The following is a 14,412-nucleotide window of genomic DNA, read 5'->3' on the forward strand; positions in this document are numbered from 1 at the left end:
ATAAGCTCTAGTTCAGCAGCCCACCAGAAATGGTAAAATACTTACTGGCTCTGAGAATGTTCTCCTTGCTGCTGCACCTGGACTGGACCTGTAGAAAGAGCATAAACTCAGTAATTTAGGGCTTATAGCATGAATAGGCAGATATACATATTTAAAGGGCAAGCTCCTGAGGTCTAGGAGCAAAGGCTTTACATATTAGTATTTCAGATGTCATAACATGTTAGTAAAAATTTTATACTTGTTTCATCTTTTTTATTTATCTTTTTCTTATTTTAAAGAAAGAACTGACTTCTAGAAAAAAATTTGGGGTACAATATTGCAAATTACACAGAGATAAACCAAAGGTGATTTTTTATTCATTTGTATTTAAAATCGGTATATGGAAATTTGTTACTGTATATTTAGTTGTAAATATTGGCCCTTAATATTAAGGTATTTAGTATATCTCTTGACTAGAATAATAATAAAATTCAAGTAATAAAGTTGTAACTAAGTATTCCATTACAGTAATTTTTTAGTATGTATATATATTAATGGGAAGAAAATAGAGAAATCCTTATATAACATTTACATTTGTTTCTGATAACCTTTGTTAATTACTGATTATCATAATTTATCATAGTTGTAATATTATGAAATATGCTTGTTGAAAATCAATGAAATTGAACAAAATTTATTTACCAGTTCTTAGGTGATATATAATTTATCAATCAGAAACCCTTATGCTTTTACTCTAATGTTTAGGTCAATGTGAAACATTCTTTTCTTTTCTTTTTTTTTTTTGAGACGGAGTTTCGCTCTTTTTGCCCAGGCTGGAGTGCAATGGTGCTATCTCAGCTCACCGCAATCTCCACCTCCTGGGTTCAAGTGATTCTCCTGGTTCAGCCTCTGGAGTAGCTGGGATTACAGGCGTGCGCCACCATGTCTGGCTAATTTTGTTTCTGTATTTTTAGTAGAAACGGGGTTTCTCCATGTTGGTCAGGCTGGTCTTGAACTCCCGACCTCAGGTGATCCACCCGCCTCGGCCTCCCAAAGTGCTGGGATTACAGGCGTGAACCACCGCACCCGGCCTGAAACATTCTTTTAAATGTGACAAAACTGTCATATTCAAGGAGCATGGTACATGTCATTAACATGTTGTTAATTTCAAAGGAAACTATTTAAGCTCCACACCTCTGCTTCCCATTCCACAGCAGCTTGCCCCAGATGGATATATACACAACAAATTAATATCTATAGTTCAACACAATCTACTATCATAATGAAACAACTTATGAAAGGAATGTTGCAACTTAGGGTGGGTTATGGTTGTCCTTCCCTGAAAAAAACAAGTGTTAATGTTAAAAAAAAAAAAAAAAAAGTCACAAACATACATACAAGAAAAAAAATACACACACACACACACAGACACACCAAAAAAAAAAAAAAAAAAAAGGAAAAAATATTCCAAATGTTAGTTGTTCTCTTTTGGCCCAGATTGTTCAACTAGTTTTAAACATACTAGAAGGAAAAAGCTAATCTGAAGATAATATTCTTATATTCTTTTACTCAGAGGTCTTATTTAAGAACAATTCTGGACCAAATGGGAAAGAAGTCAATGACTGCTTAAAGAAAATAACACAGGGAAGAAGACGCAAGAATGAGGAAAAGAAAAGTAAGAGAGAGAGGTTTGAGGGTGTAAATATAGACAATGGAAAATAAAGTATGGAATTACAGAAGGGGACAATATATAAATGCAGAATGTTCTGCTATTACTCATTAAAAATTCATACCAAGAGGGTAAGAATGACAAATGAACTTGCTGCAAAATAAATAAGCAAGTTGCTATACTATGGAATGAACGTAAGTGTAACTATACCACTACAGCCTTAAAGAGGAAAAGAAACACACACTAACAGACAATAGACAAGCTTAATAAAGAGAGAAACTACATTTTAAAAAGTGATTCAAAGAACACAAGAGAAAGCTAGAAGAGTGAGAGAAAAATCTGGTAGAGAGAAGGAAAAGAAAGGGGGAAATGTTAAAAGACAAAAACAGAGTTCAAAGAAGTCAAATGGAAGTCAAGAAAGTCTTCAACAAGATGTAGAAACAGAAGGAGCCCAAACCCATAGCGCAAAGCAATGTTTGCGAATGGAAAGTGGCTCCTTTGATCAAGTAATAGTTACTCTTAAGTCGTAGCCTCTATTCCTCCAGAGTTCATCTTTAAGCCCTTCCAATCTAGAGTGGAGCTAGTGTATGGATAGAAACAAGAGATTTACAATGAACAGAGCAGTTCAGATGAGTAGTTCAAATTGTCTCATAAAATGTTCCAACAGATTTATATAATGCCTCTTATATACATTTTCTAATGTATATAATGGAAATGGTGGTGAAGAACTAGTTGGTTTTACCAAAAAAACCCAAACCGAACCAAAACGACAACAAAATACCCTCTCCCATTCCCTAGGTAACTTAAAAAATTAATAACAAAAATCATTCATAACATGAATTGAATAAAGAAACCCAAGTGTTGCTTTGTGGCACCTCAGTTTAGAACTATATATTTCAAACAGCTTTGGTGGAAAAATTTGGATGACAAAAACAATTCAATTCCCTGACTCTGAGCGTTTATCAAGGCCAACCGCAGGGTAATACTTTCCCATTTATATTACATTGGCTATTTGAACCAGATTTGGGGAGAATCACTTTAATATCAATGATAATAAGAATTTCTTTAGTGATCTTGAGTATGTGTGTGTGTATAAATCAGTCAATCAACCTACACACCACTGAAGAAAACAAAAATTTAAAAATGTTGTTTATTATTTATGCATGTAGCAAATAACTTTTTCTCTTGCACCATGAAACTAGTCCTCTTTATAATATGTACTTAATTTTATACAATTTCAAAAATGAAAATTTTACTTAACTCACAATGTAATGGCATACACTTGAAACGATAAACTTGAGAAATAACTATTGTTCTTTTTTTTTTTTTTTTGAGACGGAGTCTCGCTCTGTCGCCCAGGCTGGAGTGCAGTGGCCGGATCTCAGCTCACTGCAAGCTCCGCCTCCCAGGTTTACGCCATTCTCCTGCGTCAGCCTCCGGAGTAGCTGGGACGGGCGCCCGCCACCTCGCCTGGCTAGTTTTTTGTATTTTTTAGTAGAGACGGGGTTTCACAGTGTTAGCCAGGATGGTCTCGATCTCCTGACCTCGTGATCCGCCCGTCTCGGCCTCCCAAAGTGCTGGGATTACAGGCTTGAGCCACCGCGCCCGGCCAACTATTGTTCTTATATATATGGACTATAAAGAAAGTAACACAGATCTGTCTCAAGTTTTATGGCTTCTTGTTTTTTTCTTCATGTTACTCTGGCTTTACTCAATGGGAAAAAAAGGAAAGCCTGGAAAGCAAAATAAAACAGATTTTGGCCTAACATTAAATTTGTCAGGGATTAGAAATAAGAGGTAAGGCATCTGATTACCTTCTACTTCATTCTATTGTATCATGTTATTTTACTTTAGTTAACATCTGACTTTACAGTATTGACAATTCCCCTTTCAACTGGAATCAAAACTAAAATAACATGTAGAAACAGCATATTATATTAAATCAATGGAGAAAATGAAAAACATGAGGGACTGAATGAAAACATACGGTATTCATTTACTAATCAAGATTGTTTGAGACATCAAATAACTCATTTCAATATGTGTTTACATGTGTAATATAATTTTTGCTGAAGATAACATCATTCATTAGGAAATCTTAAAATATGAAACAGAAAAACAGAAGGGAGAGCACATAATAAATGTAAGGAACAAAAGTGAAAATGCCTTAAAAAAAGCTGAGGAAATTTTAACAAACAACAAGAATCTTTAGATACAGTTAGAGAAATCACTTACCTTATGCTTAGGTCATAACAAGAATAGCACAGTGTTTAAAGTCAGCTCTTCATTATGGGAGGTACAATTGAAAGCCATAGGTTATAATAACATGAATTGCTACACAGAAATGAAGACTTTTTCAGCCCAACATGAAAAGCTAACTCTTATGGGAGAACATTTCAACTTACGTTAAATGCAACATGAAGAACAACTGAGGGTGTAAACATCAAAACACACCCAAACACATGAATCTCACACCAAAAAGAGAGAGATGGCCCAATCTCTCAGGACACAGAAGATTTAATCTGTGACCATAATTTGTGACATATAAGGGAAGGCACATTGCTTTAACAGTGAAAGATGCATGCATAATGTATAACCATCCATTTACCTCCCCACCCTTCACCCAATTTGTACACACACAAGCCCACTAAGATACAGGGGAAAGAATACAGTGCCAAGCTGTTATGAAGAAAGCAGGACACACGAAAGCATAGCAGTGGTCATGTGATTTGAGAGGTGTTCTTCCCTTAGACCATCCCATCACCATGCTTATTTTAAAGAAGCCAGGAAAAGATTCCCTTTCAATGCTGCGGTAGCTACGAGCCCCCAGCTTGAAGCTAGTGTGTGGAATTTTGATCACCGTTCCCTGCGATGTCAGGGGCTCTCCAGTGGAAGCCAGATGTACTGTAACACTAGTTAGTAGGGGTACAAATGTGTGAATAACAAACATCCTTTCCCTTCTGCATTTCACAGAAGTGAGGGAGGAGAGAAACAAAGAAAATAAAACCCGTGTTAAGAATAGGTTCATAACAATATAAGAATGTATAAGTATTAAAATGTAAATTACATTTGATTGCAGGTTAACACAAATCAGGTTTCAAAAAATTGCCTATTTTGCTGCTCACCAGGCTAATTTGTATTCCTTTTTCTTGTAAATGGTATACAGTATGGCTCATATTGAAAAATTCTGAGCACTTGGTCAGATGGGGTCAAAGTGAATAACAAAATAAGTCATCTTCTTTGACGGACATTAGGAAAACTATCTTTCCATTTTAAACATGACTTTACTGGCCACTAACCACATTTTAAATTGGAAATTAAGTTTCTGTTTAGCTGCTTACTTACATAATCTGAGAAGTCCTCTGTTTTGGAAAGACACAATTTAAATTTTAATCTTTTTACATTGTTAAAAAAGCAAACAACAAAAAAGCTATTTAGAAACTGTTTCCTAAGCACTCTTCTCTATTATCAATACAAGGTATTTAACAAGGGCTATTCCTGTCAATAATAGGGTTATTTCAGCTCTTCAGAAAAAAATTCAATTTTGCTTTCATATTATTATCCATTTTATTCTTTTTGTGTGACATGAACTTTGATTCATGTGTACATCCCAATTTAGTTACCAGATGTCTAAACTGTTCAATGATACGTACTCATTTTCTCTCCCTCCTTTTATTCTTAGCAGGCCAGAATATCTTGATTTTCCCTTTAATGTGGCTTTGGTATTTTAGGCTCTGGGCCCTCCCATAATCTCAGTTTCCTCACATGAAAAATAAAGATTGTGGCTCAAAGGAGATAATGCATTTATCAGTGATTTTAAGCTATAAAAATGAAAATAAATATCAGTAGTTGTTATGATCAGTGGTGCCACTGACAGCTATAAAATAAATCTGTGATTTCACACCCTCCTCATTATAATGTAGGCAAGCTCTTGTTTCTAACCCAAAGAGAGGGAGAAAATTCTATGTACAGTTATATGTTTCTCAGTAGGGATAGGCCAGAACATTTTGGAAATGTCATAGCCATATGTCCATATGCACGGTAGGCATGCAAGTCATATAATCTACGGCATGGAGCAAAGTCTCAACCAGCTCCTCTAGAAACTACCTTGTATTCTTGAGCTTTTAGATTGAGACAAGCTGTTGCCTTTCTCTGGAATACACTGTTGCTTAATTTCTGATGCAGATACTACTTGTCCTTTAAGATCCAGCTTAGATTACACCAGCCATTAAGAAAAAATTCCCAAGTTCCTCAATCAGAAATAATTTCTTCTTTCTCTAAACTCTTTTAGCAGTGTTGAGATATAATTTACCTACCATAAAACTCATTCATATTAAGTATAAAAGTATTAAAAGTTTGATGACTTTTAATAAAGTTATATGGCTGTGCAACCAACACTACAATCTAGGTTGAGATTTGCCTAGATTCTCAAGGCATCTTATTTGAACTTCTAATATAAGACTTATAGAAGTTTATAATATAGAATATGGGTTAATAGTTACTCATATTCCAATTACTGATATGAGTCCCCAAGTAGACCGTAGGTTCTTAGATGAAAAGGATCATGACTTTATCTTCTTTCTATTTCCCACTACATTAAATACACGGCTTTGTACAGAGGAAACATTTGCTAAATCTGAATGTTTATTTTGTAGTAATTATTTTTCTTTTCAATCTTAGCAGACTAAAATTTATTTTTAATAGTGTAAGTATGATCATAGCCATTCCTGTACCTGTTTTATCAGCTTACAAACAATTTTTACTTATTTGGGCCTGATAGTATTGACAGATAATATGAGAAGTATGTGGATTATAGTTAAGAGATATCCAGGTATCCTACAGAATGATCTCAAGAATTTAGAAATTAATATTATTTAAGGTTAATAACATTGTGACATTTGGAGTCCAGTAAAAGTTTTCTATACCAAGGGTTTCAGGTTAGGTTAAGAAGATTTCTTATTTCCTAAGAGAGCAGGATGTTTAATATCTTACATGGTCTGGTCACTATAATGACAGAGATTATAGAAATTTTTGATGCATCATGGCTTATTTTGACTTTAGTTTTTCTACCATATTAAATTTATTTAAGAGTAATGAGTCTCTGAAAGAATGAACTTCTTTGAGTATCATCTACTCATAAGATTAAGAGGAGGGAGGAAAAGGGACCCATTTACTCAGATTACTTGCCTCTTTACCCTACCCTGAAACAGAAGCAAAAGTTTGATTTAAATAACATTAAGCCAATAACTCTACAATCTTAGACTCTTACATTCTATTTCTTTTTCTTCTTCTTAAACACAGTGGATAATTGTTCTAGAAAAGTTTTCTTCCATGGTTCCATTCATGCATCACTTTATTGGAATAAGTTAGGATGCAAGTATTTGGCTCACTTGAGTTTAATAATAGCTCTTATGTGTTTAATTAGATTTATAATATCGCAGCACATATTCAACTGAAGAATTCAAAGAGTTCTGGCTTATTTATGGCACGAAAGGCAGCATGACAAAGAGGATGTCCTTTGGAGTCCCATAGTATGATTTCCAGTACTGGATTTTCCTCTTCCTAGCTGTGTAACCTTGGATGTGACATTTAACATTTAGAGCTTTAATTTCCTTATCCATAATACAGGGAAAATTAAGTAGGATAGTGTAAGTGAAAGTGAAAACTATTGTAAGTAAAAATAAAATAGAAATTGAAGCTGTTACTATCTTTATGAATATTTTAAGTCACATATATTTTATATAGGTAGACTCTGAGGCACGATAAGAAAAAAGAATTTGCTACAAATCATGCTAGGAATCAGTGTCAAATAATAGACGAATTGCCAACTTCCAGACTAAAGCTACAGAAAAAGTCTGAGTAAAGGTGTGAGATTAGCTCTGCTAGGATTAATCTAATTCTGTGTTGTATGATTTTAGTAAAGTTGTCTCCTCTCTATGGGTCTTGGTTTTCTTATCTGCAAAATATGGATGTTTCTAGGGGTTTTAACTCAGGTCAATGGGTCCCTTGAGAGAATCTTGTGGGTAAAAGGTCCATTCACTGGGACAGAGAAATGAAATTACAATCTTTATATTTAAAAATCTAATTAATATTTATTATCTTCTTTCATTATGAACACAGGCAACAAATCACAGTAATATTAACAGAACCTCTTACTTCAATGGTTGTAAATATCTTTTTATGTTTATCATGATTTCAAATTATAGTAGTCATTAGACCTGCTCCTAGTTTGTTATTTAATACATTTAAAAATAGGCATTTATTATTATATCACAGTTTAAGAGTTATTTTGACCATGATTTGAATTCATTTTCTAATGTTATATATTTTATTTTATACACTTAAAAACATTTTTATGAAAAAAGTATCTGTAGCCTTTGACCAACTACCACATGGATCCATGGCAGAAAAAAGGTTAAAAGCCTCTGAGCCAGATAATTTCCAACCCTCCTTTTATCTGCAGAATATTATAGCTATATGAAATCTTTCCCACCTCTATTTGCTGTCTTTTGTCAAATCATATATAAAAGGTATCCATTTTTTTAAGAAAATTACATAAAATTGGTCACCGAATTAAACAAATACCCATTTAATAGACTAAAGCAAGAAACAAAAAAGGAACACTGTTGCTTAAAAAAGTTATTAAATCCTCACGGTTAAAAAAAATTCTGCTTCAGCTGCGCCTTTCCCATTAGTTCAGATGAACTAATCATTTAACAGTAATCACATTTAAAAACCTCTAATCAAAGGTAAACTTCCATACACGCACACATACACACATAAAAACAGACACACGTGTGTATGTATCCATAACCATTTATTCTTTGAATTTTCAGTTATTTATTGCTCACTGATAGAGAGTAGCAATGTTATTATTTATTTTTATTTTTTTCCCAGAGATGGAGTCTTGCTCTGTCACCCGGGCTCAAGTGGAGTGGCATGATCTTGGCTCACTGCAACCTCCGCTTCCTGGGTTCAAGCAACTCTCCTACCTCAGCCTCCCGAGTAGCTGGGACTACAGGCGTGCACCACCACACTCGGCTAATTTTTGTATTTTCAGTAGAGATGGGGTATCACCATGTTAGCTAGGCTGGTCTTGAACTCCTGACCTCATGATCTGCCTGCCTCAGCCTCCCAAAGTGCTGGGATTACAGGCTTGAGCCACAGGGTCCAGCCTGCTATTTTTTAAAATCTACATACAACATAAGAGCATGCTGGCAAACAGACAATACTTATAAGCAAAACAATTTTATAAATCTTTTCCAGGGGACCATTCTTAAATGTTTTCCCACTGTTATATAAATTTTCATTGTTAAATTCCACTGAGCTTTCCTAAGTTCTAGGTTAATGTGAAAAATACTTCCTTTCTAGTATTGATCCATTCTTAAGTTGGAAGTGTGTCAGGTTATATAGCTGGTGATGTTAATTATAATTACCACTGAAAATCAAAGCTTGTTTATGCTTCTTTATAGGTAATTTGGTGAGTTCCTTATTTGTTCTTAAAGAAAATATTAAAATATGTAGAACACACTTTCTATTCTTTAGAACTGGTTATCACCATGACTCAAGAAAATATGAATTTAATCATCAATGTTAAATGTTCTTAATGTATATCCTATATAAAGCTTAAATTCCAAGTTGAACCATGCTCAGTGACCTCTGGAAACTTTGCAAATCCCAGGCTGGTCTCCTCTTGGTACCAACAATAATTTTGGTTTGGTGCTTGTTCTGAAAATTTTAATGTTGATCATAAATATGAAGAAAAATTACTACTCAAATTATATAATGTATTACAAAGCTAAATGAAGTATTTTTGGCTAAGAGGAATTTCAGATTATTCATTATTTCCCAATCTTAAGATGAATAACTGAATATTTTACAGAGTAATTACTCTTCATTCTAAAGGTTAGAAGCTGGAATTATTGCAGGTTTTAGGTCATACAGCAAAGTAGTAATAGAACTTGGTTCTCTTGACGTCCAAACTTAAATATTTGTACACTATCAGTCACTCTACCTTTCTAAGCTAACAATCACAATCATTGCATTCCTAATCACACCTTGCATTTTCATTGCCTCTTTGCTCTTGACTATTTCTCTTAGTGATGAGAACCACTGAGAATAGGGATTTGAATGTAGGAGTGACGGAGAATGGTATAACAAAAGAAACTTTGGGGAGTAACATTCTGGAAACAAACTGTCTAGATTTGAATTTTGGCTCTATCATTATTAGCTGTATAACACTGTATAAGTCATAACCTCACATATAAAATGAAGATAATAATAACATCTATCTCATAGAATATTTGTAAAGAAAATAAGAATACATGTAAAAGTCCTTGCTTAGAGATATATGTAAAGTGCTTGCATAGAGAGTGTTTAGCTCAGAGTTAACAGTATATATTGTTAGCTATTACTATATTGTTGTTCCTACTATCATCCTTTTGTTTGGATGATATACTAGACCTGTAATAAGAAATGTTGATTTTTTTTTTTTGTTTTGCACTTGTGTGATTTTGACAGTTCTCAAAAGTAAGATCAAGTAAGATTAATTTAGGTGAGTATGTGAACAGGAAGTTTTCAGAAAATATTAATTATAAAAAATAGAGGCCAAGGAATAGATATAGTCAATAATATAAAAACTTGAATTATTGAGCATTTGTAATTATTATGCACTTTCTGGCACTTCTGGAAGAAAGTCACATTTGTTTTCGTTAAGCATGTAGTTTGAAATGCTGAATTTTTAATTAGATTTAATATTCTTAGTTTTCATTCTTAAATGCCGTGTCCTATCACCTATTTGTTCATTAAAAAAAACCCTAATGTTTTACTCATTTCAGTGTGGCTGTATTGTTTTCCTTTCTAAATCATATTTTAGTATTGATTGAAAAAGTTGTGACTTTATTTTTCTAAATGCTTAACTAGCATGCATAAGGCACATGAAAGATGTACAAATATATGTCTATACTGCATTAGTAAAGTGGCAACAGCTTAGAAAGTGTGTAGAAAAGTTTCTTCAAGAAATAGGTAAGAACTAGGCATTCTGATGCCTAGTATTACAGCTATGTATGGCATGCATTATATTGCTAATCAAGCTTCTAATGATCTAACCAAGTAATAGTACAGTTTAATAATATATAACTCATTTTCAGGATGAGCAATATAGGTAGGATTATTTCAGATGTATGTAAAGTTTTTTCTTAACATAAGCCCTACACCTGCAGGTTCAGAGACATGCACTAATTAGATTGGCTAAAGCTGGAGACTTGTGTATGTAGCGAATCCTCTTTTCCACAGACAAAACATAGGAAGTTACGCTAGCTAAATAACCTTGACTAAATTATTTCAAGTCTTAGTTTACACATCTACAAAAATCAAGATAATACTATTCATTTATTGAACAAATATGTGGAAAAAAGAAATGAACAACAACAAAAATAGTAATAAAGAATATGTGTTGAGCTAAGCCCAGTTGCCCAGAGCCAATGCCAGACTCTTATCTAGGTGCTGGAGGTAAAACATGAACAAAATTGACAAAGACCTTGCTATCTTGGAATTTACATTCTAATAGTAGTAGACAGATGATAAGCACCTAAACTAATAAATACATAAATAAGATAGTTTCAGAAAGCAGTTAGTGCTATAAAGAAAATAAAATACAGTAATGGAATAAAAAAATAAGTAGTGATAAGGTATAGCTATTTTAGACAGAGTAAGCAAGGAAGACTTCTCCAAGTAAGTATCATTTTAGTTAAGATTTGAGACAGCCAGATGAAGATCATGGGGAAGAACTTTCCAGGCTGAGGAAACAGCTAGAGGTGTGCAAAAGCTCAAATGTTTTGTTGAGTTTCCACCTCATAGGATTATTGTGAGACTAAAATAAGCTAATGCATGTAGAGCATTTGTTACTATACCCAACATTGTATAAAGGACAAATATATGTTATTCTGATAATAATGAAAGTGACAATAATAATGGCTATAATGACTATGATACAGACTGAAATTACTCTCCTCAATCCCTCCTAGCCTGGAACTATTTGTAACCTCTTCCATATCAAAGAAGACTGTTGTAATTGGTCAGAAGGGCCAAAAATCAGTAATAAAAAGACACACAGGTGTTCAGACTTAGGGTTCCAGCAAAGTGGGATACAAAAGTATCTTTTGGGAAAAAAATCTATTTCATAAAAGTCAATGAAGGCATCTCTTAAAAGACAGAATACAATTTTTGTTGTTTATTGACGTTTTACCATAAATAAACTTATGCATTAAAGCTATGATATCATAATGTTATTGATCCATGACAGCTACTACACTTGTTAGTATTCTCTTGACAGTTAGATTTGTATCTATAAGTGTTGAGGCATTCTCAAAATTTATGGAAAGATGCATCACATGGAATATAATAACCATCAAACTAGAGAAAACTTAATTATAAAGATTTTTTTTTTTTTTTAGCAATCATTAACCTCCATGTCCAAAGTACATGAAGTTTCATTTGAGAACAATGTTATTAATAATGCCAGAAGGTGCTTTGGTTCAGTGTTAGTGATTTTTGTTTCATTTGCATTCCAGTTTGGTTCCTTTTGATTTCCTATATATTTCTAGTATAGATGTACACAGCGGTTTAGTTAGGATTAGCCAGAGTAGTTCTGAGACATCTTGCCTGTTTCTGACCAGTTTATTTTCTTGTAATCTGAGCACAACAAACAGAAATGATCAAATATATATTATATAATCTGTGTATTTATATACACTACACACACATACACACTTATTTAGTGGGTCCATGGGTCCATGTATTCTATCTTTGCAGCATGTACTGAAAATCATTAAAGTTATACTACAAACCAGTAGGTTACTTAAAAATAAATATAAGCAGAAAGACAGAAATAGGAGTACAAAGGATCCTGGGAAATACAGCATTATTTAAATGCCAGGCCAACATATGCCACATATGTGGAAAGAATGCAATCCTAATTTTCCCTTTTTTTTTTTTTTTTTTTTGAGACAGGGTTTCATTCTATTGTCCAGGCTACAGTGCAGTGGTGCCATCATAGCTCACTGCAGCCTCAACCGCCTGGACTCAAGTGATCCTCCCACCTCAGCCTCCCAAGTAGCTTGGTACCATAGGCGTGTGACATCACCCCCAGATAATTTTTTTTTGTAGAGGAGGGGTCTCACTATGTTGTCCAGGCTGGTCTCAAACTCTTGGGCTCAAGTGATCCTCCTGCCTTGGCTCACCAAAGTGTTGTGATTACAGGCATAAGCCACTGTGCCAGGCCCTTAATATTCTATCTATTTTGTTCTTATATGAGAATTCTATGCAAAGGAAATTTGAACTTTGTCACAGTTGTTCAGTTTCCTAAAAATATATCAAAAGATCTGAATAAATCATAGTAAAACATTAAAATTTGCTAAATCTAAATGGTTACCAGATGGGTGTTTGTTATATCATCTGTTGTTTACTATATACAATATTTGAAACATTTCATTAAATAATGGGAACTATAAAAAAAAAAAACAACTAATTTTCCAAAGGACATTTACATTAGGCTTTCAATACCCCAAAACGCTTTAGCTTGGATTTCTCAAATTTAGAATTTGACATCATCTAAATACCCGTTTTCACTCTTTATCCTAAGAACAAACAATGCCAATGTTTTCAACCCATATGTATTTTTCATTATTTTTTTTCCTTCATAAGTATTTATTGAACTGAGAATGCTATTAAATTCTAACCACTGTCCTAGACAGTTTCACCATTGACGAATTTCCTTCCTTCCTGGGGTTGCTTCAGGTGGCTTTGTTGTGCCTTGCATTGCTCAGTTATCACATGGGCAATATAATTGTATCAAACTCTGCAGAAACTCATCCATCAGAGCTTTCCAACTTTTACATTCCACATGTTTTAAAAAATTCCTACTTGGAAAAATTTAAAAAACTTTTCCATGTAGGAAATTTTTATATGGTATTTCTTTGTTTTACATATGTTTCTTTATTCTCTCTTTCTCTCTTTTTTTTTTTTTTTTTTTGTTGAGACAGAGTCTCATTCTGTCGCCCAGGCTGGAGTGCAGTGGCTGGATCTCAGCTCACTGCAAGCTCCGCCTCCCGGGTTCCCGCCATTCTCCTGCCTCAGCCTCCCGAGCAGCTGGGACCACAGGCGCCCGCCACCTCGCCCGGCTAGTTTTTTGTATTTTTTTGTAGGGACAGGGTTTCACCGGGTTAGCCAGAATGGTCTGGATCTCCTGACCTCGTGATCCGCCCGTCTTGGCCTCCCAAAGTGCTGGGATTACAGGCTTGAGCCACCACGCCCGGCCTCTTTCTTGCTTTCTCTTTTTTGAGACCGAGTCTTGCTCTGTTGCCCAGGCTGGAGTGCGGTGGCGCGTTCTCGGCTCGCTGCAAGCCCCGCCTCCCGGGTTCAGGCCATTCTTCTGCCTCAGCCTCCCGGGTAGCTGGGACTACAGGAGCCAGCCACCACGCCCGGCTAATTTTTTGTATTTTTTTTTTTAGTAGAGATGGGGTTTCACCGTCTTAGCCAGGATGGTCTCTATCTCCTGACCTCCTGATCTGCCCGCCTCGGCCTCCCAAAGTGCTGGGATTACAGTAGTGAGCCAGCGCGCCCGGCCTATTCTTAACTTACTCTATATTATCTGTAGAACTCCCTACTTTCTCTTCTCTTCTCTCTTCTTCAATTCACCATCCCTATTATTTCTTTCTGATAAAAGTTAATAGTAGTTAACATGGGAGGAGCTCAAGGGTAATTTT

The 14,412-nt window shown here is 34.7% G+C and overlaps 1 protein-coding gene across 1 annotated transcript in view; it reads right to left on the reverse strand.

Moving 5' to 3' along the window:
• GPHN (gephyrin) overlaps positions 1-14,412 on the reverse strand; it is a 728,696-nt gene that overhangs the window by 174,118 nt on the left and 540,166 nt on the right. Inside the window, exon 10 of the mRNA XM_026456013.2 lies at positions 46-88. Coding sequence (XP_026311798.1) covers positions 46-88 — 43 coding nt within the window. The remainder of the gene's footprint in view (positions 1-45; positions 89-14,412) is intronic.

This window comes from Piliocolobus tephrosceles, chromosome 6, assembly GCF_002776525.5.
Source record: "Piliocolobus tephrosceles isolate RC106 chromosome 6, ASM277652v3, whole genome shotgun sequence".
NCBI classification, from domain to species: Eukaryota; Metazoa; Chordata; class Mammalia; order Primates; family Cercopithecidae; genus Piliocolobus; species Piliocolobus tephrosceles.